The 27,620-nt window shown below is 38.3% G+C and overlaps 1 protein-coding gene across 5 annotated transcripts; it reads left to right on the top strand.

Annotated features, from left to right (window-relative positions):
• Nucleotides 1–101: 101 nt before the first annotated feature.
• On the top strand, nt 102–26,051 carry MAPK9 (mitogen-activated protein kinase 9). 5 transcript variants are annotated; one of them, XM_059483767.1, is made up of 12 exons: nt 102–182; nt 3,853–4,027; nt 7,882–8,011; nt 9,135–9,193; nt 10,097–10,235; nt 10,452–10,617; nt 11,863–11,934; nt 15,726–15,908; nt 16,421–16,545; nt 17,068–17,131; nt 18,421–18,492; nt 19,235–26,051. In XM_059483767.1, exons 2-12 carry the CDS (start codon nt 3,906–3,908, stop codon nt 19,375–19,377), a joined length of 1,275 nt encoding a protein of 424 aa, XP_059339750.1. In that variant the 5' UTR covers nt 102–182; nt 3,853–3,905; the 3' UTR covers nt 19,378–26,051. The 5 variants fall into 5 exon arrangements, with proteins under 5 accessions (XP_059339750.1, XP_059339753.1, XP_059339751.1 ...); XM_059483770.1 differs by having other exon boundaries at nt 19,230–26,051; XM_059483768.1 differs by lacking the exon at nt 11,863–11,934 and adding an exon at nt 11,564–11,635.
• Nucleotides 26,052–27,620: the final 1,569 nt, after the last annotated feature.

Raw genomic sequence — 27,620 nt, 5'->3', positions numbered from 1 at the left:
CCCTTATATAGCGGCCAGCAAGTCCCACCCCCTATCCGATTGGCCGAGCTCCTCCGGCGGGGGCTGCGATTGGCCGCGGTGGCTGTCAGTCAGGGGCGGCGCCGTGCGGAGCACCGGGAGGCCATTGTGGCTGGGGCAGCGGGAGGCGGCGGCCGGGGCCGGTCCCGCCGCGTCCGACCCAGGTGAGGGGGCGGCCGCGAGGGGCGTGCTGGGGCGGCGGGGCTGGAGCCGGGGCGGGACGAGTCCTGAGCCGGACGGAGTGCTCAGCTCGTCCCGCGGCGCGGGCAGAGCCGGGGCGCCCCGCCGGCCGCTGCCCGGGCCCGGCCGCGCCGGAGGGACGCGGGGGAGCGGCGGGGCCGGGCCCTTCCTGCTCCGGCCGAGCCCCCCGCCCCGCCCGTGCCGCAGTGCCGGCCCCGCGGAGCCGCCTCTGCCCGTCCCGCTCCCCTGTCGCTCCGTGCCGGTGCCCGTGTGCGGCCGGCCCGCGCTCGGCGGCCCCGGAGCCCCGTCCCGGGAGGGCAGCGGCACCGAGCGCTGCGGCCGCGGCCAGCCCGGGCTCGCCGGAGCCGGAGCGATTGCTTAGCAGAAGTTTTAGGAAAGATGTAAGAAGACTCTTCTTGCTCGCTTCTTACATGAGCGGCGAAATTGCTTACAGCACAAGCATGTTTAAACTTTTTCTCTCTTTACACCAGCTTGCCCTGGCAGAGTTCTGAGATCCTTTCAGTGTTTGCTTCTGTGTGTAGTAGCTGAATGAGACTGTAACAGGTAGTGGGGAAATCTTTGTTTGGTCAGTAGTAGTGTGGGTTGCTTAAAGAAAAAATATCTGCTTTCCAAGAGTTTCCAGTTGTAAACTACCTTTAAACTGCTGTAATCCTTTGGTGTTACTCAGCTAGTGCTTTGCTACACTTTCGTTCTAAAGGTTGGCAATAGAGGAGTGAGGTGCAACTCACTGTGACTTTGTAGCTGGACTCTTCCCTTTTGATATATACTGCTGTAAAGATTTAAAAAAAACCCTTGATACTATTGGGTGATAGTCCTTAAAAGGGCACACCTGAGTTAGAAATGGTTTTGCAGAAGTGAATAAGAGAATAGGGGGAGATTTACTGCATGGATTTCCCATATGTTTTCATAAATACGTGTGTGTGTGTGTGTGTATATTCACTGCTAATATTGTCAGCAGTAGAATTTTAGCTTAAGACTTAAAAAACAAGCCAAGCTTCGTGCTGTTCTTGTGTTTCGTTTTCAGTAATGACATTTCTGTAACCAAAACAACCCTGGGAATGTGTTCCCAATCTGTTTCATAAGCTTTTGACTTGAAGATATCCAGAGTACAAATCTGGTTATTAATAAGTTGCCATTTTAATAAGTATATTTTAGGTAAGTGACTGTTTAATGCAGGATGTATTCTCTAGTGCAGTTGCTTTCAGCTTCTAAAGATTTCTCACTGGAATTGTGTATAAGCAGGTTTGGGGGTTTGGTTATTTTTCTAGTAGGAGAAAAATAGGTAAGTACTAAGAAACTCATTTCACAGATATACTTCTTACTTGCACAACAGGAAATCTATTTTTATTTGGGGGCTCTTGAAGCCCTAGTGAAAGTCAAGGCTCGAAAGCTGCTTTGCACAAAGAATTGCCAATGGGTTGAAGTACATAAAACTTGTGTGTTCTGATAACCCATTTCTCTTTCTGGGGCTTTTCTAAGGAGCTTATGCTCATCTCCAAGTGATTTTTGAACAGTGGCTTTGTGCAGACCATGATTCTTAAAGGGAGGGTTTTTCAGCATCAGGATTATTTTGTTTTCCCATATTTCTTTATCTCTGTTACAGAAAAGTGTTTCATTAACTCCTGAAGAGGTACAGCATTGTTCTTGTGCAGCTAACAAGTTGATATCCTGCAGCTTGATATCCAGTTCATGCAAAATCTGTACTTTTTTTGGTTTTGTCTCTAAGTCCTTGCAGAGGGAGCATCTTGACCTTCCAGCTGTACTTTTCTTAAAATATTGAAGATTCAGTGAAAACACCATAGGTGCTCAGGAGCTGTTCATCAGAACACCTGGTACCTCAGAGTGCCTAGCTTTGGGGTAATGAACAGGGCTGGAAAGAAGAGTGGGATGTACTGGGAAAGTCTGGAGCTGCCCTTGAGGAATCCTGTGGTCTCATGTTAGTGCTAGCTGGCTGTGCAGCTGCAGCTGACTGCCTCCAATATTATTGTGTAGGAGATACAATTTTCTTCCTTTTTCTCCCTGTGACAGAGCAGAAAGTTGGTAGCCACATTTTCCCTTTGCTGATCCTTTTTCCTCTGCTTTTTTTCTAAAGCTTCTAAAAGGAAATGTCAAATAAACTGACAGTCTAAATTGCTGCTGGAGATGACCCAGTTCAATGTCTGCCTCTTAAAATGCTGCATGGATTTTGAGGAACTAGAAGGTAAAAGGGACTCTAGACATTTCTTGAGAGTCTCTTAAGGCTATTACAGTTTGATTTTAAACTCAGTCTTTACTAGGATTTGGAGGTCTTCCATTTATTTTATTGCAGATTCCTCGAGTCTGTCAGCTGACTTAAAACATGGAAAAGATGCTGCTCCCTCCTACATGCACTGAGGAGGACAGAAATCCAAATTCTAATTCTTAAAGCAACCAAAAGTTATTTGTGTGGCTTTGTGCCCTTCTAGGGTGGGTGTCTGGGTTGCCCTTGAGGCTTTTGTATTTTGCATTGGCTCACAGATACTCGGTGGGGCCAGTGAGGAGAGACAAACTGTGCTTTCAGTAACCAAAGCAGGCTGCTCGGGGGAAGGGGCTGCTTGCATTTCCTGTTTTAAGGAACAACTTTGAAGAGATTTGCCTGTGCAAATCACCCTGGGCTCTAATGGCACTATCTGTCATAGTAAATGTGAAATTATGAGGGGAAAATTTGTTTGAGAGCTCTTCAGTAATTACTGAGGTAATTTACTTGTAAGGTTTGGAAGAGGGATGGACACCCAGGAAAACTGCTGGTCTGTGCTCTTGTTACTGTAGCACTTCCGAGCTAAAGAGGTTGGGTCCATTACTCTGCTCTCTGATGTAATTACTTATCTCTTATTCATTCTTGACAGATGAATTTAGCTTACTCTCTATTGTGTCAGGAAAGTCTCTTCTAAACTGTAGCACAAAAGTCTCATTCTGTAGTACTGCAAGGACAGTGGCTGATAGTGCAGGGTGTTGTGGTGTGTATAAAACGGGAAGGAGAATGTGTTGTTGTAGGTCTGGATCAGGGAAGGGTTGCCTGGCAGAGCCCTCCTTGGAATTTCCTACTGAACAAGGCTGAAGGGAAATGTTGGAGAAATTGCAGCAGCCACAGGGATTTGGGGCTAGTTTTGTTTTAAACTTGTTTTGCTGTTTTAGTTAAGTCTTTTATTAAAACCCTGTTTCCTTCTGTCCATGGGATCCATGGGTATATGTTGTAACTTTTATCTTTGTTCCCAGTGTTTGAATAATATTATTTTTGATTTTTTTTTCTGTAATACAGTCCTAACACATAACAGTAGTTCTAAGTTATGGAGTAACCTTCAAGGAGTAGAGAGTTGTATTTGGGTGGTTTTGTTTTTAGAGTTGTTTACTTAGATGCTTTAATTTTTTGAGGGATTGGAGTAGGAACACGCATTCCCTTAAAGCTGTAAAAGCTGTAATTGCTGTCTGTCTGCAAGTATATTTCATTAGCAGTGGTAATGCACAAAACTGAAAGAATGTTTGTTTATGAATGAATGTTTAATGGTGTGCTGTTGAAAAATTCATATGTTTTAAAATATGTATAATATTTCTCATCTTGTCTACTGGAAATTAGTGAGATATTGAACATTTGTTTTTTTTTTCTTTTTCTTCAAGATCTTGAAAACTTTGCCAGGTCCCTGAGAGAGAAAACTACATGACACTACACCATGACTGACAGTAAATGTGATAGTCAGTTTTACAGTGTTCAAGTTGCAGATTCAACATTCACTGTGCTAAAACGTTACCAGCAATTGAAGCCCATAGGATCAGGGGCACAGGGCATTGTTTGGTGAGTAACAAATACTTCATTTAAATATTAAAAGCTATAAATATGAAGCAAAGTTTGCATGTATTTCTGATAGAAGTACCAGAATATAAAACACTGATAATACATTCTCTTGTTACAGGATTATGGACTAAATAAATTCTAAACCAATTGCTTGCTATAGTTCATGTGCAATTGTATTTTTTTTGTTCTGTTTTTAGGGAAAAATAATATTTACGTAAGTGCATAAATTAGAATGGTCAACAAATTTCTTCCTTTGTCATTAATCACTGTATTTCTGTTTCTAGTTCTCCCATTGCCCTTGTAGTTGTGATATTGCAGTGTGAGGTATGACAATGGTGAGAGATTCTGGGTTTTATTCGTTTCTTCATCATGGCCCCCTTTCTTCCCCCTCTTTTATTCCCAATCACTCCTGTCCATTTCTAGGAGCCATCAATGCAGTGCCTTGCCATTAACTGGCAGGATGAGGCAAATCAGTGTCATTGTCACTCCATGGATTAACCAGAAAGGGATGCTGTGTGAGGGGCTGGGCTGGCCGGCTCTCCCTTGGTGTGGCACCCCAGCTTTGTGTCCAGCCTCCACTGGCCCAGGACGTGGGAGTCTTTAGGCTGATCCTGAACCTTAGTCTCTTGTATGGCACCACACCTCTGGGCCAGCTAAAGGTAAACACTTTCAAATGTTTTTTAGACTGCAGCAATCCATTCTGCACAATGTAGTGCCAGCCCATATTTTGTTGGGTGAAACTTACTTGGTAACAGCAGAAATGTTTATTGATGTGGGTTTTCATTCCATAATCAGGGGAGCAAACAGATGTACCCAGGAACTCTGTGATATTGACTTCATCACAACACATGGTGGGCTGTTTGTGCTCTGAATCCAGCCTGCAGTTTATCTTCATCTCTAAAATCTGCAGAATAAGTGTGATGACTCATGTACTGTGAATAACTCCTTAACAGCACCTGCCCATGTCTTCTTGGCCTTTCCATAACCACAATAAGTTATATAAGTAGGAAAAGAGTGCATTTCTCTGAGAGCAGGCCTTAATTTTAAATTTTTTTAGCTACCCCTCTTGCCCTGCTGATAGGTAACAAACAATCAACATGAAAACACCATATTTCATTCTTCTTCAGTGGGTTGAGTGATGAGGGGGTCCTAGATCTTGCTCATTAGGATTTGGGAAAGATTTAGTATAGTACTGACATTTTCCAGGTGTCTGTGTTCTCAGAGTTATGCTTGGTTGAGATGGTGTGCAGGAATTTGGGCTGCTTGGAAGTGTTTCTCCTTCATTAGAAGCAGAGCATTTTGAAGCTAAATTACTTTGGATCTCTGCTTCAGAATGAAATGCAGATCATGTTAAGGTCATTGTGTTGGGAGGAAGAGGAAATTATTTGATTTATTTGCTTGTTTTGAAACTACTTGATTTATGAAACAGCAGAGTGAAACATTGCATGAATTTTCATCTTGCTGTGAAAGACCTCAAGTTGAACAAGGTACAATGTCTTAGTTTCTCCTAAAATTTTTATGCAAGGGAAAGATGCATTTTACTTCCTAGTTTTTTGTAGAAAACTCAGTGTAAGATGAGTGCTATCCTGCTATGTTTGGCTGAAAAAATTGTCAAGACATTAGGGTAACACACAGATGTGATGGCTTTTTAATCATCCTGTGTTTAATATAAAAAATAGGAGAAGTTTTTCTGGAGTTTTCTGTCTGGATTTAAATTATTCTGTGAGGAATTTTTAATACCACCTGTGTCACTTTAGCTAGGAGAGGCCTACATCTGTGCTTTTTTTTCCTCAGTATGTTAATGAGAAACTCCATTGGTATTGCTCTATGTAGTTTTAACTTTGATATTAAAATGTAGGATAATAAGTAATTTTAAAAATATATACTTAGGAAAAATAGTAAATGAGAGCTTGAGGAAGGTGAAAAAGTAACTCAGTTTTTATGTACAGGATATTTCTAGGTCACAAGGCCAGAAGAGAAACTGGATATATTATTTGTAATTTATGTACAAAGTAAACATATTTACCTTACTGCACTTCTTTGTTCCTGAGTATTAATACATCTGGAGTCTGCTAATCTATTTTGGACTGAATCAAAATAACTTTTGTCTTTAACTTCCTGACATCTTTTTGTTTTTCCTTTCTTTTCCTTGATTTCCTAAATTTTCTAGTCAATCTCCAAAATAAGAGGTTCAGGTGGAGTTCTTCATATGTCTTTAAACTAAGGCTTGTCATACATCTGATTTGTCACATCACACAGGGACACTTCCCCTAAAATTGTTCCTCTGTCTGCTGCTGCCCTGTGATTTACAGCTAATTCATGCAGACCCTCTTGGTTACTGATTTGATACTAATTCACAGGTGTAATCATCAACATATGGAAGTCATTAAACATTAAAGGCATTAACAAATAAAAATTAATTTCCATGTAACATCTGTTGGGTGAATACTGAAATATCAGTGCTTTTGTATTTATGTTTAGGAGGAAAATAATTTCTCCAACTGTCTGGCCAGTTGCTTTCCTCCCACTCTGTTTTTCCTTTTGCACAGGCATAAAGGGTTTAAATCAGAGACTTACTGTAACATTCAGTAATGACTTGTGCACTTCACAGAAGTCAGCTGAAATAAATGCTAGCAAGTCTTTAGTTAAGTGGCACATGTTTCAAATTGAGAAGCATGTCCCAGGAAATCACATCTCCTGGGTGAGCCCTGCTTTGTGGTGGTGTTGCTTTTTTCTAGGAGAGAAAGCAGTGAGTTTATGCAGGGAAACTTGATAGATTTTGAGTATTGTTGTACTTACAGGGAAGCTGTACTTTTTGTTAGGGTACTGTAGTGTGATGGCCCTTTTAAGTCTGATGTCACATAGAGCTTGATGAGATAGGAAAGGAGCTCACAAAGAGCTTAAATGTGCTTGGAAAAAATGTGAATGAGAATTCTTTCCTACCTTATGAAAGTTAACATCAAATAGAAATAGGGTAATGTGGGAATCCTTATTTAAAACTGAAACTGTTTAAAGACTGGAACTCCTGAGTAGCATGTGCTGGGAATTTGCATATATTTTTGCCAAATAGTCTCTGTTACTGATGAAGACTATTCCCACTTTAGTCTTGTTTTGTTTATACAGATACTTTAGCTTTAGATGTCTTTCAAAGTGTAACTTTGACCTCAAACTGCATATGGAAGGAAGAAACACAAGTGAAAACCAGGGTAAATTTAATGGTCATGGTCACTTTTAAACTCTTGTATTCCTCCCTTCAGTCTGTTTTCCTTATTTCTCAATTCAATGCATTTTTTTCCATTCAGAAGCAGATGATGAATGTAATTTTCTGCTAGGCACTACATTTTTTTATCATTACAAAGTATCCATGTAAAGGAGAATATTGATCCCTGCAGAAGGGATCATAGAGACAAGTTGTGGCTCTCCTTTAGCTAAGAGACATTTCTGTTGCAAATACTAAATGATTGTCAGTCAGCAAAAGTGTCCAAAAATATTCCAAATATACAGATTAGGCAGCTGCAATGCTTCTTGATTTTAAACAAGCCTAAAATATTTTTAGATCTTGCAATTTTGGGTGTGAGTCTTGAGTCAGCAGTTTCAAGTGTAAAGACAAAAAGGAGAGCAGGAAGACCTCTGATGAATGTCAGTGCTTCTGTTTGACTTACTTGTATTAATTAAAGGTTGTGAAGTTTTTAAAGGATGTTTCTTTTCTGAATTAAAATTAGGTGTAGTACCAACAGGCTAGCGGATATACTTAGTCTTAAATCTTGATTTCTTTCCTTCCTCACTTCTGCCTCCCTTTGCCCCCTCCTCTCCCTCAAACAGACTTCAACTTGTTTGTCTTTGAACACTTCTAGTGCTGCATTTGATACAGTGCTTGGAATCAATGTTGCTGTGAAGAAGCTGAGTCGTCCTTTTCAGAACCAAACCCACGCCAAGAGGGCCTACAGAGAGCTCGTTCTTCTGAAGTGCGTCAATCACAAAAATGTGAGTCGGCCTTTGTGTTGCCCTCCTCACTCTGCCTTATCTCAAAAGCTCAGCATTTGCTCCCTCACTTGCTGTTAGTAACCCTAGGAATGGAAATAGTGATGGGCTGGGAAGATTTGCTGTGGGCAGTGCAGTTCTCCACAATGTATGGCTCAGTTTTTGGGTGAGCTGCTTGGGGTCTGAAGTACCGAGGGGAGGGGAGGAGGTTTCTGCTGCCATCAGTGTCAGTGTTAGAGACCAGGCCTTGCTCTGTTGCATTTGCCCTTTTTCAGCCATGTCCAGCACAGCTTGTTTGGCACTGGGGTGGTTTGTGAATTTGACCATTGTAACTTCACTGTATTTAAATCTTCTGAGCTTAGGCAAGATTTTTATTAAACACACCGTTTAACTGCTGGGGTTTTTTGAGGTGCAGCACTGTCTACGAAATTGAAATGCTATGGACAATACTTGGTGAATTTTGAAATCTTTAAACTCTCTAAAGTGAGCCATACTTCATTGCTCAAATACAAGAATATCAGATTTATGTGACTGCTGTGTGCTGGTACTAACATGAACTAGAAACATTGCTGGTCAAATCTCAAACTTCCTGCAGTCAATTAGCCTTTCAGGGCTGCTTTTTAGGTAAGCTTCTGGTGAGGCCCAGATGTAGCAGAATAAAAGCAAGGTGGTTATTAAAGATGGCAGTAGAGCAATTTTAGCAGTTCTGGAAATAGTACATCATAATCTAAGTTTAATGGGATGGTGTGGGGCACCTCTGTGCACGTGGTGTTGGACAGCCTTGCTTAGAATTCCTTGCACAGCCTGTGATTTAAAATAAGAGATTATTATTTATGGGGGAAAATGGGATATATTTCAGACACTGGGGAGGGAGCTAGAAGGTGTCATATAACTTCAAAAAAGATTTTGTCCTGTCTTGGTTCCCTTGGCACACATGCTGCAGTTTGGAACTATTTCTGAATTGGCAGTTTTTCAGCATATGTGAATTAAGTGCAGCCAAGTAACATTCAAATTGTGTATATAGTAACAGTGTGCACTTTATTTTGCATAGTAACTTCTGCAATAGTGGAGTTTTGTGTGAATTAAAGCAGAAGTTTCTTCTAATGTTTTGTTTTTTGTTTTATAGATTATTAGTTTATTAAATGTATTTACACCACAGAAGTCACTAGAAGAATTTCAGGATGTGTAAGTACTAGATGTTTTTTAATTTTCTATGACAAATACTGGCCTAAGCTTTAGAGCTGGATTTCCAGTATCCTACAAACTTCATGCTTTGAAAATCAAGAGTAGCTAAAAGCTGAAGTGGGCAGTGAAAAAGGGATATTTATCTTTTATCATCAGTCTGCCACATTTTGCTTGCCCATTCCTCTGGTTTGTGTGCATGGTCCTTCAGCAGCTCCATGGCTCACCTCAGGATAATAACTTGGTCTGGATAGCATGAGAACAGATTTTTACTGTACCAGTCACATCAGCACAACAGTATTTTGGCCTCAATTCAGAACTGAATATATTTCTTTTTTATTCAAGCATTATCAGTTGGTCTAGAAAGGATTCATGGCTATTTGATTGGTGGGATTCCCTAGGTTCCAGTGAATGTGCTGTTGTGGTTTGTGAATTTGCTTGGGCAAATGAGGGAGTGTTTGTGTCTGAAGAGGGTAAGTAGATGATAACTGCAAATTATTTTATGATCCTTAGTTTTCAATGTTGTTATTCTAATTTTCTTTTTTAGAGTAAAATACAGTGAAAGAGAGCATTTATGTTGCATTATCTGCAATCTCTACATCAACTTCACTCAGTCTTACTTTTCATAATGCATAAAGATGGAATTATTCTCTGTATTACTATTTATAAAACCAGTGGAATTTTAATATTTTGTGATGGAATATTGAGCACTTAATTTTTAATAGTAAGACTTTTTTAATAGATAATTTAACTTTGTAACTGTGATTGTGCATGGGTTTTTTCTCATTGGTTTTTTTGACACTTAGATTAGCAAAGGTGATTTTTCTTAAAAATCTCATATGTTCAATTTAAACCTATGAAAAATAAGACTTGAGTTTTTTTAATACTTTCTTTTTTGTGCTTTAGATATTTGGTTATGGAGCTGATGGATGCAAATTTATGCCAGGTTATTCATATGGAATTGGATCATGAAAGAATGTCTTATCTTCTTTACCAAATGCTATGTGGGATCAAGCATCTCCACTCAGCTGGTATCATCCACAGAGTAGGTAGTAGTAGATCATTAACAATATTCTTTGTGAACACAGTTTTTATGAAACAGGGAGGAAGGGAGGGGGTTGTATAAATAAGCACATACACCAGGGCAGGAAAATGCAGTTGTTAATAAAGTTACTTTTTGGCTTATCCTGATTGTGGAGGGGGATGTGTGGGTATTATTCTGTATGTTAATCCTTCCTTAACTGAAGTAATTTCTTGTTAGGATTTGAAACCCAGCAACATAGTAGTAAAATCAGATTGCACACTAAAAATCCTTGATTTTGGACTGGCAAGAACAGCATGTACTAACTTCATGATGACTCCATATGTGGTAACTCGATATTACAGAGCACCAGAGGTTATCCTGGGGATGGGATACAAGGAGAATGGTAAGCTGCTGGAGTAATGTTTAAATCTCCTGTCTAAAGTATGTCTCTCTTGGAACATAACTACTGTAAAATGAGGAGGGAGGGCTGCTTTCCCCCTGTCAAGGTTGTTAAAGTATTCTAATCATGGTACTGGAAATGAAAATTATTACAGTGTAATTTTTTTGTTGAAAATATGATCGTTTTCTGTATGCTTTTCTTCATTTAACATTAACTGCTCCCTCTCCTCTGCTCTAGTTATATCTTGTCATATATTCACCATTATGTTTTTGCCATGTTTTTATTCTCAGAAAAACTGTTGAGACACTGATAGTGGCTAGTATTAAAAAAAATCCAAGCAACAAAATCAATATATGAATAATAAACCCTTTAATCAATGTAATTTTATTCTGAAACGTCTTTTAACAGTGTGTCCCCTTTTGCCTCTCTGATTATTAAAATACATTGCAGATCCCTACCATAAACCATGTCTAATATTCTCTTAAGTCTGCTTGGTGCTCAACGAGGCTGGGTTTTACATTGTTAAAACCAACACAGCTGTAATGTACTGAACATTCAGCCAACAAAATTGCTCCCAAGGAATTGTCCTTGCTTTATTGGGGGTTTTACCTGCTGATTTTTATTAGCACTGGACTTGTATGTTCTTTATCACAAGGGCTTGTGGATGGTTTTGAATATCTGTAATTTTGGGTGTGTAAAACAAGGGACTTGTGGGACCTTGCTGGGCCCTTGATAATGATAAAAACACTTTATTTAGTGCAGAAGGCAGCTTGTGGTACAGCAAGTGCTGATGTGAATCAGAACTTCAGCAAAAATTGTTCTAGTTGGGACAAAAATAAATTATCTGCAGGACTGTAGGAATACAGTGTGAGCTTTCAAATAAATAATTGTGGAATTTAAAAAAAAATCTCTTTAATCTTTTGTCCTTGTTGCACCTAACATATGATAGTGGATATCTGGTCTGTTGGGTGCATTATGGCAGAAATGGTCCTCCATAAAGTCCTGTTCCCAGGAAGAGATTGTATCCTTCTTCATGGCATGGTGGTTTCACAAGTGTAAACACTGATTATGTTCTACAAAATACAAAATTCAGGAACACTCACTTGGTGTTGATATGATTGAAAATTCATGTGAGCAGTTTGGTTTTCCACGTCGTTGTGTTTTACTGTAGATGCAGATGGTTTTGTTTGTTTTCCTCACATTTGTTCATGATACTCCATAATTTGATCATTTCACTTTTGTTTTCAGTTGATATCTGGTCAGTTGGGTGCATCATGGGAGAATTGGTGAAAGGTTGTGTGATATTCCAAGGCACTGATCGTATCCTTCCCTAGTCATCCTTGAGTCCCATTCCACTTCAGCAGAAACACAATTCTGTAGATCTGTATAAAAGCATAAACAGTTAATAATGTTAGCAAAACATTTAATAATATTTTACTAGATCCACTGTACTCTTTGAAATTAGTGTCATTGACCAAGTTGTTGAGCTTTCCATTCTATTTTCTTAGTAGATTATATTTCATGTAATTTATAGTGGTTGAATCCAATGTGTTATGAGCTCCAGCTTTTGTAATTTGACAGATACTGCTAGGTTTGAAAAATAGAAAATAACTTATTTTTTACTCTTGTTCTTTGTAGATACGTGTTTAAGCAAAAGCCTACAAAGTTACTTCTTAACTATGCATGGATTTTGCTGATTATTTGTTTGAACAGTAGACTAATTTTTTTTATTGCACAGTTTTTTGAGTTTTAATCAGATTTTTTTCTTGTTTATTAGGGCTTGCTGGGCAAAGGTGACCTAATGGCCAGCACACTGCATGAGATCTTTTTTTATTATTATTTAACATAAAAAGAAAAACTTTCTGGAGGTTCTTTTTTTTTCCCATTTTATGAAAATTTAATTTTGGACTGACTTCTTTTATAAGACAGTTGTTTTTCCATTTCTCCTTCTAATATTTTTAACCAAGATTTCATAGAATCATAATCTGAGAACCATTTGGGTTGGAAGGGGCCTTAAAAACCATCTCATTCCAACTCCCCTACACCTTCCACTATCCCAGGTTGCTTCAAACCCCATCCAGCCTGGCCTTGAACCCTTGCAGGGAATGGGGCACCCTGTCTTCACAATTGTGCTCCAAGCCTTTGAAGCCAATATAAAATTTTTGCTCATCAGCAAGGAGCAACCACCACTAAAAGATCAGGTGCCTGTTCACAGATACTTGTGTATCTTATAGAGGAGGATTTCCAATTTTATTGCTAAATTTCATGACACTAATCTTCAACAGTTGATCATACATTATTTAGTAGTAAATTGATTCAATGTTAAATAAGTATCTTTTTTTTCTACCTTTCTTCCTTTCTATATTTATTATTTTACCTTTTGAAGCCTTCAGACCAACCTAACACAATTCTTCATGGATGTTATGTGTGTTTCACCTGCATGTTGTTAGCATGAGCTATTTTAATTTATTCATGAATAAATGAAGGAAATTTTGTTCATGCTTGTTGAATATACAAGTTATCATTTGTGATTCTCTCAGGGCCACTGAAGCTCTACCAGTCTATGTTTCAAGGAGTCTCCTCCCTGATAGGGAAGTGCAGAGTTTTGCTTACAGGGATTTTTGCTTCTTGTAAGAGTTTCAGTTCTCTTTAATGTGAGATACTGACAACTGTTTGTGTTCTTGGGGTCTTTCCTGGGTGGGTCAGGTTGTCACCTTCAGCTGCAGGATTGTCTTGGCAGGATGGTTTCTGGGAATGCCAGGAAACATTCCTTTTGTTGATTGTGTTTGGGTTTCTTTTGTTTAGTTGCCTTTTTTAAGTTAAATTTTAAAATGTCTTGGTATTTGGGCATTTAGAGGAGGGAGCAAGTTTGACATATTGCCCAGTGCTTGCCCTTGACTCTCTTCAGGAAAATCTGCTCTTAGATTCAGTAATTTGTATTTTCCCAGATGGTGGATGGGAATTTCTGGGATACTTGCAGCAGTGTCTGGGTGGAATGAGATGCTCTGTGTTGCCAGGGTGATGGATGCACAGACCCTGCTCCTGATTGTGCTGGGGAGCCCTGAGTTACTGCCAGCTGCTGTTGGAAATGACAAATGGAGAAAAACCAGGGAATGCAGGTACCTAAGGTGACATGGTGGAAAAGCCTGGCAGCAGCCCTGTGTTTTTGGGGCAGAAAGAAACTCATGGCCTGACCAATGCAAAAAGCACGAGGGGTATTTGTGCTTTCTTGGGAAAAGTCATTCTTTGTTGTGATTTTAGGAAGGATTCTGTTTTCAACTTTCCTTCCAGAGGCCCTAAAGGCAAATAGACTTGGCATGGATTAAATGCCTGGTCCCTTCTGACCCTGAAGTCTCAGGACTGGGGAGAGTGGCTTTGTGTGAAGGCTGCCAGGTCAGTCACAGAGCTTTCTCTGCCTGCTTTATACTGAAATCCCACTTGGATTTCTGATAAGAGGCTTATTTTAAGTCCATCCTATATTGAGAATTTTTTCAACTTTGACCATCTGTAAAGCACTTTGAAACTGAGATTCAGTAAAAAACTGAATTGTTTTTTACTTGTTTTTACCTCTAAAGTGGGATGGGTCATTAAGTTTTCTGCCCTTCCCTGCAGTCTTCTGAGGCCTCAATAAACTGGACTCTACTTTGATTATCTGACTAACCAGGCTGCTGTTACTCAAAGGAAAAGCATCTTCTTGAATCTGGATTGGTGGAGCTCTCACACAAATCAGTTTCTCAGCTAGGAACAAAATTTCCTGATGTATGTTAATTTTCTCTTTGTCTGTGCTTTGTTTTAGCATGACAGTTAACAATATAAACAGTTCTGAATTTTGGTTTTAATATAGCTTTTCCATTGGAATGCATTCAATAAACAAATAAAATTTTCAATCTTTGTATCAGAAGTCTAAAGTCTTAGCATGGAGCAGTGACTATACATATATTCATAATTGTATTCTTGACACACTAACTGAAATAGAAGCACCTCAGTGTTTTTTGATTACATCTTAATTCAAAGTACAGCATATTTGTTGTTTAGTTGCATAGTGTGTCCATGAGAATGGATAGGTTGAAGTGCTAGATGGTGAATTTAGCTGTGAATTTTTTTGCAAGGTCAATGGATAGGCTCTGCTGGAATTGCACATTCTTTTTATCATGAAAAACTGGCAAGTGTAGATCTGAGTTGACTTAGATGTTAGGAATATTAATGCAGTGTCTCCTAAGTGTGATAAATGAGCTTTGTTTGCCCAGCTGAGCTGGTTCAGAGCAGGCTCTGGTATCTCTGTAACAATTGTCACCATGGCTGGGGAAAATGCCTTCACTTGAGAGGGGGAGAAGGGACAGTCCTGAGGAAACATGAGGCCCAATTTCAATTTGTGACTTGTAAATGCTCTTCTTACCAAATATTTAAATTCTGAATTATACGGACAGAGTTATCTGTGAGTATGATGGTTGGTACACTTAAACAAAAGAACCTGCTATAGAACTTTCTGGAATGTGGATTTCCTGTTCTGAACTCCTCTGGACCTTTTCTGAAGTTGAAAAAGAGAAAGAAATCAACCCCATCCAAACACCAGCCAAAAAAGCCCCCAACCATCCAACTACAGCCCTGCAAAATGCTCCAACTCAAAGTTTCATTTCCTTAGGAGTCAGGTACAAAGCTCCTTACTTTGGTTGGGATGCATTTGTGCTTTTGGGTTTTTGTGTATTTTTATCTAGCTTCAAGAATTCTCAGTGTTCCTGATGTTACATTGCACTTCAGAAGATTCCACAGCAGCCTTTCTTTTCTGACCTTAGAGTTGTTTTGCTATGGATACAACCGCCAAATAAAGCTTCTTTTGGATTCTAGAAAAATATTATAATTAGAAAAAGATACTTAAGCATAATGCATTGTGCAGCACTTCCAGCCTGTCCTTCAGAATACACTGACACAAAAATAAGGCTCAGATTTTGTAGCTTTTTGCATGGCAGCTCAGAATACTGCTGATGCTGCAGTCAAGTTCATCTTTGTGTCCTCTGTTCAAGTTCCTGTTAACTTCTCAGATTTTTAAGTGGTATTTTTTTAGAGTGCAGACTTCAAATTCTTCAGCTGATTTTCCTAAAGATGTGGTGCAGATATTGATCAATGGAATAAAGTTATTGAACAATTAGGAACACCATCAGCAGACTTCATGAAGAAACTGCAGCCTACAGTGAGGAATTATGTAGAAAACAGGCCAAAATATCCTGGTATTAAATTTGAAGAGCTCTTCCCAGACTGGATATTTCCATCAGAATCTGATCGGGACAAGTTAAAAAGTAAGGCGAGTTTTTCCTCTCTGTTTCCCTATGAAGTTAATTTAAAATGTCTGCAGCACACTTAATTTAAAGTCTAATAAAAATATTTATTGTAGTAAATGTCAACATTAAAAGCTGCTTACTTTCTGTTTCTTTTATTTATGATAAGTTTTCAGATCTTAGTAGTAGTTACTAAATATTCTTTCTCTGTCCCAGGATTCTGTTTAATTCTCTTAATTTTAATTCATTGAATAATGTCTTAAATTTAGTGTTCTCCAAAAGTAATACTTTTTATTACTAATCATCTTATTCTAAGTGCATAAAGCTCATGTGGGTTATATTTTATCTTTAGATAATCACTGAGAAAATTAAAAAAAAAAAAAACATAACCAACAATCCACCTTACTATATTCTGTAGAACAGAAGTGAAATTTTGCAGCGCATGTCCTGTGTTTCCAGAATTTATTTCCTGTGTCAGACATTAAACTCTACAGCTCTTTTACATTTGTGTTCTTTTCACCTTTACTTTCTAGCCAGCCAAGCTAGAGATTTATTGTCAAAAATGCTTGTAGTAGATCCAGACAAGAGAATTTCTGTAGATGAAGCCTTACGTCATCCTTATATTACTGTCTGGTATGATCCAGCTGAAGCAGAAGCTGTAAGTGTGCAATTAAAATCAATTTTCTAAGATTCCAATTCAAGAACTTTAGAAATACCTGTAATTTTAGTCAAGAGCATGCTTTGAACTCATTGGCTAGCAGGAGTCACACAGGAAGCCTTCAGATGAGCATTAGGGGCAGAATCACCTGAAGGACAGCTGCTGGTGGGGAGCTGATAAAATTCTGAAAGTGGCTGTTAATATTTCATTTTACTTACAGAAAGAGGTGCCTGTTTGGTGGCAATCCTGGGCTTTTTGAAACAGGGCCTTGCTCTAAGGCCCTGTAAAGCTTTACAATTAATTTAATTTTGGTAGATGCTTTTAAACAGCCTTTCAGTGTGAGACAGGACTTAAAAGCAGATTCTGGAGTTGTAAAATTAATGTGCCTGATGTATAGGGAATAACCTGCCAAAAGTGAAGGTAAAAAATGATTAAAAAGTTGTCATTTTTAGATTTTTTTCATTGAGATTGGGTGTGTTAGCCTGATATAATAGGCACTATAGACTTTTCTTTTCTTTGTAGCCTCCACCTCAAATCTATGATGCACAATTGGAAGAAAGAGAACATGCAATTGAGGAATGGAAAGGTAAGGAGTGAGCATGACAAATTACATTTATTGTAGTATCTTGTGTTATTACTGAGTGGCTGCAGCATGTGCTGGATTGTGTAACAGGCTATTCCAAATAATTCCTACTGTTCCAGAGAAGCAGTACTGCCTGTGGCAACAGGAAAATCAATCAGTGATGAAAACAGGTTGTGTGTGAATACATACCTAGGTGTGTGAATGCTCATATATACATGGAACATTCTGAAGTCTGTTCAACAAAATGCTGCAGTTTCCTTTTTTTCCTTGCCTTTTTGTTCTTAAGTGCTTGTAATCTATAGAGCTTTTTCCTTGATAGAGAGTTCTCTGAAAAAGAAACATGCCTCTTCTCAGTGTACCTTGTTTAAGCCATATCTCTTGACAATATTTACTAGTTCATTTGTTTTAGAAACCTAAATAGCAGGAGAGTCCTTTGGTGTAGTTTTTCTTCTAATCTCATTGCTTATTTATTGACCAAATAGATTAAACTGTTGACTTAAACAAAAGAATAAACAGCACTGTAGCATTAAAATCAATTTCACCTTACAGTTTGAGTCAAAACCATTAAATGGTGAGGCAGTTAAAATTTTAACATCTGCCATCACAAGACCAAGGGTAATAGGCATCTTTTATGACTACTTTGAAAGCTGCTTGCTTTTGTAAAACAGCATTATAAATTTCAGATATTGATTCTGGCTGATCTATATATGTTATCCTTAGGGCATGCCTGCACAGGTAGGTAAGCTTCAAATCATCTTTGATTACTGCAAGGTGGAAAAATAAAATGGATCCACTAAATGTAATTGAATGCGTTTGTAAACATTATTACTCAGAATTAAAGAGTCCCTAATCTAGTTGGATATTGTTATCTTAGTTACATGAAGACTGTGGGTACACACACGAGGTTCTGTGATTTAAATTACAGCTCTGGATTTTCTGGGTGTTGTTCAGGTGGCTGTATCCTAAGTTGTCTTTGACTAGTAAATGGGGGTCTTCATACAATATTTTAACTGTTTAACCTTCTTCAAAATAGCCAGACTTTCCTCAGTTCACCCTTGGAGATGGTTCTTCAAGAATAAGTATTTGTATATAATTTTTGTTATCAAAGTAAAATTTCCAGGGAGGTTTACATAAAATCAGATTTTGAATCCAAATCCAAATGGCAAATAAATACCTCTGCAGTTTTCAGACTGACCCTTAACCATTTCCTTGTACCTTGGTAAAAATGTGAATTGTTTACAAATCCTCTGTGATCTTACAGTGCTTTTCCTGTCTCTTTTTTCTCTTGTAAGAATTAATATACAAAGAAGTTATGGATTGGGAAGAAAGGAGCAAGAATGGTGTGGTAAAAGATCAGCCCTCAGGTTAGTCATTGTTTCAGTAGTTCTGTAACTGTCACACATAGCTCTGTGAATGAAGAAATCTGCTCAGAAATCCAGGTAGGCAAAGCTTTTGTTGTTTGGGACTCATGAGACTGATCTGCCTTTGGAGATCCTTTGGTGCTCTGCTTTTTAATTGTTCTGAACTTGTAGAAAAACTTCACTGGTCTTGCATGTCCCACACCCTGAGCTGCCTTGTCCCTAAAGGGCTCAGTCATCAAATGAAATTATCAGCAGCAGTGAGCTCACCTGGAGCTCAGGTAAATGTGCTGAGTGCTGCTCCCAGGCTCAGCACGAACCCCTTTCCTCAGGGTTAAACAGCTTTAGAGCTCCCTCAGGATACTTAACAGTGCTGTGTTTGTGCCCATGATTGAATCCTTGTGTTTGCTGCTGTTCTCACAGCTCAGTAATCAGAATATTGTACTGTCTTTTATTAACTGTATCTGTTAGGTTTCTTGACACTCAAGTCACTATTCACACTATGCATTGTTAGTCTTTTCTTCCTTCCCTCCACAGAGGGAGAGAAAAATAAAAATCTTTTAAAAGGTCATCTTGGCTTTTGAGTGCTAGGGCCCTTACTGCTTGCTTTTCTCCTTTTTTTATTAATTCCTTGATTTTCTAAGGATTTCTGTGGGGAAAGTGCTGCTCACAGCCCAGAAACGTGGTTATTTGTGACTGTAATATTGTCTTGCCTCAGATTTTATTATGTTTGGTTTTCTTAGCACAGATGCAGCAGTGAATAGCAACACCAGTCCTTCCCAGTCATCATCTATCAATGACATTTCATCCATGTCAACAGAGCAAACATTGGCCTCAGACACAGACAGCAGCCTGGATGCCTTGACAGGACCCCTGGAAGGATGTCGATGATCAGCTGTGATTGCAGACCTGACTTTGGAAAAGAACTCTAATTTCCATTGGGCCTGAATTGCTTGTAAGTTAATGGAACTAAGTAGAAAAACTCCATGTTCTGCATGTTCTGCTAAAGTAATGCCTGTTGTTTTTTTTACTCAGTTGTTATGAAATTGCCTGCTTAATGTTGTAGAATGGAAGCAAATCAATGTCTAAAGAACAAAAAAAAAGTTAAATTTAGAGACTATTACAGGCTTTTCTTTGTTTCAGCCTATTTCAGGTGAGCAGTTATAATAGACTTCTAGCCAATAACTCCTCTTAAGTGGCTTCAACAATCTCCAGTCCCAGCTGGCAGGCTTCTGTGACACAGTGGTTGTTTACATTTAGTACAGTATTGCTCATCAGTGGGTTTTGAATGTATAGTCCCTATGAAGTTTGTTTTACCGTGTGACTGTGGCAGTTTGCTTTATTTAACAACCAGAGTGTTGTGTGTAAGTGTGAGCTCACATGTGGAATGCTCTCAGTACTGTCTTTAAAGGGCAGTTTTTCTTCCACATTGCACTTTTTTTTCTTTTAATCAAACTCTCTTTCTATCTTCACTTTTCAGTAATTTTCTCTTCTTGTAGAAGAGATAAGCGTGAAGTTTAAAGCATAAAGCCATTACTTGGTATTTCACCTGAGTGTCTTTTTCAGTCTTTTAAATGTGGACAGAAGATACAGTGGCTTAAATAAATCTTGAGGAAGGATGAGTGACTTTTCTGTGAAGCAGTGCCTGTTTAGAAGAGGAGAGTGTGCTAAAATGTTCTATATTTTTTAGCTTGTGATACTCATCCTTTAACAAAGATAAAAAGAAGTTTTATCTGTGATGCTCTTCATTCACTGCAAGCTCTGATAAAAGGAGAGATGACTTGGAGATACTTGCAGCCTCAAAAAGCTGCATAAATGTTTTCCATTTTTTTAATGGGTCCATTCTATCTAGTGAGTAATTAAAGAAATAAAAGTACAGTAGTTCTGAGTCACTTGTAAATTAAGCATTTAGGTAACAGAGCTTAGCTCTATTCTCACCTTAGTAAAGTCTATTTGTAGTGAGACATGTTTAATAAAAATTTTCTAAATGCAGTGTCAGACAAGAGGAGGAGGTTATTTGCTGTTTCCATACAGATTTATCAATAAAGTTTTCAGAATCAGATAATACAAAATTGCCTGTTACATTGCACAATCTGTTGAATTAGAAAATACATTTGCAGTAGGATAAGGCTTAAATTGTTTTGTAACACACTTGTGACTTTGTGCACATTCACTTTGGGGTGCACAGGTGTGAAATTTGCTAAAGGATCTCGTGTGTGCATGTGTGTGACTGAACTATAGAACTGTAAGAGTAATAGATGTGTACAAGTTGAGGTGAAACACCACTTTCATAAAAGCACTATATTTAGCTGTTGATCAGATACTCTTGCCTTGAATATATAAATAGAACCTGTAAAATACACTGGCCCAGAGAGGCACTGCATTACTGGCATACTTCTCATGTAAAACACAATTGTCCATTGTTCCAGGCCTTATGACTCGAATAGCAGCACTTTCTCCTTATGCAAATGTTCTTTTTATATTAAAATTTTGCCCCTTTTTAATAGCTTAATTTGCTGTAGTAAAAATATCAATATTTTAGTGTCCCAGAAGGTTAAAAAAAATTAACAAGGTAGTTAATGTTAACTTCAGAATTGTATTCTGGCATATCTGATTTTTAAAATTCTCTTAAATTGAATTGCAAGATATATGGGGCTTGTGTTTTTTCTTATTGTTTGATTTTCAACCTATGGATAACTTTTTATCTTTGGATACTGACAGTATATGTGAAATATTTTTAGTGCATTCTTGTCACTGGAAAAACATTTTAAAATACCTATTTATCATATAGCAGAGCAGTACACTTGGCTGTTCTTTTGCTTTTTTTAGTCCATGTTATTTGTAGAAGTGAAAATAGCTGAAGACACCTATTCATAATGAACAATTAGTGATTCATCTGCTGAATTTCATTTTTCAGGACTTAAATTTTTCAGCTGAAGTTGCACTGTGCTATGTTCATTTTAACAGTTTCTACTTTAGAAGACAAAGATTTATTGCTTTTTCCCCGTGTGATTTGAGTATTCACAGAGTTGAATTTTTCCTGTTGGACTTGAGCTGCTCAGCACAACAGAGGGTTGGACCAGATGACTTCCAGGTCTATTCCAACCTAAATTTTTCTGTGATTCAAATTGTCTTTAAATGTTTTTAACAATACTGTTCTGTCATCATGACTTGAACTGCTATCTGTCCTTCTCCTAGTACATAGTGTTAGCTTGAAAATATACTCTTGGAACAAGAAAAGAAACCCCAGCCTTGAGATTAAATGAGTTTATTTGTAAATCTTGTAGGAAAAGCTGTCTCATACCTAAATTTTTTTGATGTCTTCTTGCTATGGCATACATTGAAGCTCAATTACAGAATGCCTTCAGAGCATGCATGAAATATCTGTGAATATTGTGGATTTTGACTCCAGTTTAATCCAAAACCATAGTGCAAATGCAGGTGGATTTCCAGAGGACACAAATGCAGACAATCCCCAGCAGAGCCAGGCAGGTGCATGCTGCAGTGCCCAGGCTGTCCCAGTGTGCTCACTGCAGGGGACAGTCAGAGCCAGGTTGGTGACATGGTGGTCAGTGCCACGAGAGCCTCCTCACTGATGGAAAACAAAATCCAGTGTCACTTGACAGGGGTTTAAAAATTAGGAGAGTTTGGTGTGCAATATAATCACTTTTATTCCTAATACTAAAATTATGTATGTAAAGTGATGCAATTGACCGTGGTTTTGCACTTTGGCATTTATAAATATTTATATGTATTTAAAAATTAAGAATATGTGTGTGTATACATATATATTAAGAAAACAGCTCAGTTTTGTAAACATGAATGTTACTTTCCTTTGAGAGACTTTGTATAGTGTTAACACTACTGCAGCATACATAGACAATTTATGAACTATGACTAAAATAAATGTTGGTCAGCATAGATACAATCTGTAATCTTAACTGCTCACCTGAAAAAGAAAGGGATCTTTGGCTGTCAATAGATGCTTTACCAGAAACTTGTTAAACATCTGAACACTGAGTAGCTGAATGGCATTGCAGAAATGGAGTATGTTTTAAACAGTTCATTTCATCTGTGATTTTTCCTCATATCATTTTTCCTCAGAAAAGCCTTTAGAAAGAGAAGCTTGGCATTTTGCAATCTGGGTAAGCAGCCTGTACTTTGAGGAAATCCTGTGATATGACAAGTCTAGGTCTTTATGGAAAAAGACAAGAAATGAATGTCAAAATTAAGGCTTTGTCTGCATGGATCATACAAACTAAACTAGTCTTAGGACTGGAAACTGCAGTTTGCAAACAGCCTTTGAAGTTTTGTCATGTTTCCAGCAAGGGCTTGCATTTTCTTGTCAAAATAATGAAAAACCCAACCTTGACTAGAAATTAACTAGTTGGTTGGAGAGTTTCAAAAGCTGTTAGGAACCAGAGGGCTCTTGAAAGAGGTTTTGTCTTTTTTTACATCCTAACAGAGGATATGTGTTTATTCCAAATTAATGAAAAGAAAAAAAAATTATTCCATATGTTTAATTTTTCTTTCTTAAAGGAAGGACCTTAAATGCTAAATCACTTTGCTTAAAGTTATAATTTTATGAATGAAGTAGGATTTAGCTATTCCAAACACAGCTGACATGGAGTCTCCAAGGACAGGGTGGGTGAGCCTTGTGTTGTCACAAGGGCCACCCTCCAGCTGGGAGGTCACAGCTCCAGGTGCAGACAGACAGACAGACAGACCTTTGTGGTCCTTGGGGAGCGTGGGTTCAGCCTTGCAGCAGCACAGAGTGTTTGGGGTGAGTGCTGAACTGCATTTGTCTGCCTGTTCTACGTGTGTCACATGGATTCTAGCAGGGCTTGATGCTAAACCCAGTGAGACCATATTCTGGGAAGCAGATTCTTTCTGGGATGTGTGTTGTGTCATTCCTGCTCAAAACTGGCTTTGATCCAGGGACACCTGCATCCAGATGCAGAATTTGGACTTGAGTTCTATAATGAATATAGTAATTTCTTTGCTTTTCCAGAGTGTCTTGAATTATTTTTTTTTAACATGTTGAAATATGATTTAAAAAGTATTCTGGTTCATTATTTTACATATTTTATTGTCTTTTACATGAGTGGTGTTCTAAAAGCTTCTTACACAAGTTGTCAAATCAGTTGTGGTTTTTGCCCACTCTGCATGCTAAAATAATGTCTGGGGCTAAAATCATGTTTTAAGTAAACCATCTTTTCTCATGTTAGCTTTGGAGGAAATTGGAGAGACAACCATTCTTTTTTGTTTGTGTTTTATAAAATGATTATTTTTGCAGCTAAAATTTCAGTTGTTGGATTTCAATCCCACAGTGTTGCTTTGTGGATATAAATTTCCTGGGTCCTCTATTTCAAATATGTATAAGATGTCCAGTATAAAATTAAACTAATAAAATGCACTCTTCTGCAATTTGTTATTGAAAATGTGGCAAATCATTTTGGTCCAAGAATTCAATACAAAACAGAGAAAATACATTTAACTATTTAAGTTTATTCAGTGATGCTGCTGCTTATTTTTTTAAAAGGTGCTTGCAGTTTTGCACAGAAGAAATCAACTTTATTAATTGCTGGGTTTGAAGCACTTTAGGATTCTTCTAAATACAACCATATAGTGTGAAAAGGAATGACATAACGTGCTTAATGTGTTCAAATTTTGTTTGTAGCCTTTGCTATTCTGACAGAATTGATCAGCATGTTTCTTTAAACCTGTTTTCAGAGATCAGAAATCAGAAACTTTTTGGGGGCTAAAATTTAACATGTAGTAAGAGATCATTTGAGAAATACCTTCTGAGTGGGTGACTTGATTGGCAGTGTGACTACCTGGCCATCTATTAAATAAACACACAGCAATGTCTGTTCCTGCAGCAAGGGCAGCTGGCTGTGAGCACTGGGATTCTTTTTTTAAACAAAAAAACCCCCTTTTCTTTACTCTTGGCTATGCATCGTGAAGTTGTGTGTGCTGTGCTGAGGCCAGGCCAGCCTTGTGGGACTCCCCTGCAGCAGATCTGTGTCCCTGCTCTGCGGTGCTCAGACACCAGAGCCCTGGGATGTGTGGGGTGTGCTTGAGCCTGTCCTGTGTTCCTTCCCCTGCTGGGCAGTGCCTCAGCTCTCCTCAGGCTCCTTGGGATAATAACAAAAGCAGGGCAGGAAGGAGTCAGGTGCAGAGAGCATTTGGTGCTGGCTGCCTGAAGCAGAGATTGTGTCTGTTGCTGATCACAGAGCTCCTCATGCCCCTGAGCATGTGCTGTTGTCTTGTCTTCTAATGGGGAAAACCTTTTTTTGAAAACCCAAGTGTGTCACGTTTTCTATGAATTCAGATGCTTAAATTGGTGCTAATTTTTTAAAAGAAAATGTAACAGATGGTTAGCACTGTATTTGTCTGTTTTTGATACCTATATTTTCTTAACTGGTAGCAAGCCAAACTTTATAAAATGACTAATGTGCATTTTCAGCTCCATCAGATTCCCAGATTTTCCTAAAGTAAAATGTTTAATCTTCCATGGTAGCTACTGCTTCTTTGGAGCCATTGCTTTCAGGTGTTTTATACACTAATCAAATGAACACAATTAGAGCAGACAGCAATACCTAACTATCCCTTTCTTAAATCACAACGTGGTTCCCCAGGTGGTGTTAGCAGTTTAAGATGCCTAATTAAGAGCAAATTAGAGATACCTGTGTGCAGTTAACTCAGTACATTGAAGCCTTACCTGGTTGTTAAGATAATTTATAAAGATTTTACAAATCTTCATCTATTTTAAAGAGGGAATAACAAGAAGAAATAATGAACTGTTTTCATATAAATGAAGTGTAAATTCCAGAAAATATATTATTTAATGTATACAGAACACAAGCTATTAAAGAGTGTAATAGGCTCATTGAGTGATTAGTTATGAAATCCAGTTTTATCCAATGACTCAAACCCCCTCCAAAATGTAGTTCTTTGAGAATTTCTTTTGAATGCCTTCAAGTTTAACTCCCCTCAGAATCAGCTGTTGGTTTGGTGTCCTCTTTTGCACCTTGTGTTTACCAAATGTCACCAAAAGTAGCATCAAGCCCTATCATTGTTACAGTGTTCTGGTTTTATGGCCTTAACATTAGTTGTAGTCTGGTATATAATTTCAGAAGAAAGATGTGCTTTGAAGTCTGACTATAGATACATGTGGCCTCTTCTGCCTATGGAATTAGGCTTTGATTGTCATATCTCATTCTCAGTGCTTGTGCAATAGGAACATATTCCTCTCAATGCAGTGGCTATTTTGTCTGATGCTGGACTTTGGTTTCAGGATGACTAGAAAGTTTTTTTGGGTTTGTTTGTTTAGATTTATTTTATGGACAGCAGTCATGCATCATTGTTTTTTTGGACTGTTGCTCTTTAGGAAACTAGAATTTCATAAGGAAAACTGTCAATAACTAGTTCTGTAGTTCTAGTTAAAGCCTTGTTCTGGAGCTTTTTGGTTGTTTGTTTTTTTTTTCTTTCCAAAAACGTTATTGTAAAGTACAGTACTAAAGCCACTGTAAAATTACAAATAAATATGTATACATAAAAGATTTGAGCAGTCTGTCTTATTTACGATATTTTTTATACTTATATTTTACTTACTTACTTGGTTCTTCCTATGTTGAAGTAGAATGTTTTATGTAACCAATGATGTATGTTTGATGTATGAAGTTTCAGTTACCACTTTAGCTTCCAGTTAATGGAATTGTAGGTGTTGACATGAAAAATGAATGAAAAAAAACTTAAAGAAATTGATTGAAGCATCTTTTTCCTGAACAACTGGAATGTTTGGGCATATTAACAGCACTTGGTTTTACTACAACTGTGTTTTGAAACTTATTTGGGGGGTTTTGTTGTTGTTGTTTAAATGGCAGAAGCTTGTAAAAATAGTTTCACTGTGCTTCTTTAGAGGATGATGTATTTTTGCAAAGACAGTGATGAGGTTTCCACCTTGCAGAGCTGTCTGCTCTGACTCCAGGGAATGGGACTAAAACTGCGCTGCTGCTTTGATCTGCTGGATTTAATGAAGGGTTTCTGGTATTAAAGGGAGGATTAACAGCTGCCTTCCCAGATCCAGGGCCAGGGCTCTCAGGCAGCTTTTGGTGTTCTGAAAGCCTCACCTGGGACAGTCAGAAATTACTTTACAGCAATGTTTCTTTCTTGTGTGAGAACATGGAAGTTTTAGCTCTTCTCTACAAGGCTTTGCAACACTGGATAAAGCAGGGATGCCCAGAATATCCCAAAACATCCCTGGATTAGATGATGGGATGCTTTTCAGGTTGCTGTTTAAGCTACAAGGAGGATCTAATCCATTAAATACACACCAACAGCAACAAAAAAAAATCAAGCAGGATGATGATGTGTGAGCAGGGAAGTGCCTTGCAAAGCATTACCCAAGAACATTCCTCACTTATGCAGTACCTTATTTTACATTTCCTGCAAATTCTTGATGCTGGCAGGACAGTTTTTAAAAAGTAAGGAGGGAGTGATGTGATTAAACACAAGACTCAAATATTGTTTGAGGAAAGTGGGACTTGAGAAGCTGATTTTTCTCATAGGAATAAGGTCTAAAAAAAAGAATGCAAATGCTGGAATTCAAATGAAAAACTCATTTGTGATTGCTTGGTGTCAAAGTGGCAATGAAACAAGCTCTTGTTCAGTGATGCACACACATGAGTGCTTGGAAGGGGAAGATGCAGAACCCTCTGCATCTTCCTTTGCTCTCTCCTCATTTTCCATCCCCATCTCCCCCAGCCTGTACCACTTTAGGCTGCTGTCCCACTTTCCAAAGCATCCCCTGAAACTCCAACTGCAGTGCTCTGTTCTGCTCCAGGCTGGTAGAAACATAAATACTGTAAAGCACAAGATTAATTTCCCTCTCAGAAAAGCTCTAGTCTTTTAAAGTTAGCCTTTTTAAACATATGTTCCCATAAATACAAGTATTGGCACCCCCAATACGTTTCCAGTCTTCAGTGTTATGTATTAAAAGCTGCAATTTTTAGCTACCCTAATTTATAATAAGTATAAATAACCATATGGCCAAAGGAGTCAGTTTGTGGGTTGATTGATTTTTTTAGGGTTTTGTTTTTGTAGCAGAATACTCCAGTACTGTAACAGCA

This window comes from Ammospiza nelsoni, chromosome 16 (assembly GCF_027579445.1).
Source record: "Ammospiza nelsoni isolate bAmmNel1 chromosome 16, bAmmNel1.pri, whole genome shotgun sequence".
In the NCBI taxonomy this organism is placed as follows: Eukaryota; Metazoa; Chordata; class Aves; order Passeriformes; family Passerellidae; genus Ammospiza; species Ammospiza nelsoni.
This window is presented reverse-complemented; position numbering and strand designations above follow the sequence as displayed.

Excerpts from the sequence above, each read along its gene's own strand:
- MAPK9 (XM_059483767.1), top strand. The coding sequence starts at position 3,906 with ATGACTGACAGTAAATGTGATAGTCAGTTTTACAGTGTTCAAGTTGCA. Across the intron at positions 8,012-9,134 it reads AGTGCGTCAATCACAAAAAT|ATTATTAGTTTATTAAATGT; the intron begins GTGAGTCGGCCT and ends TTTGTTTTATAG. Across the intron at positions 9,194-10,096 it reads CTAGAAGAATTTCAGGATGT|ATATTTGGTTATGGAGCTGA; the intron begins GTAAGTACTAGA and ends TTTGTGCTTTAG.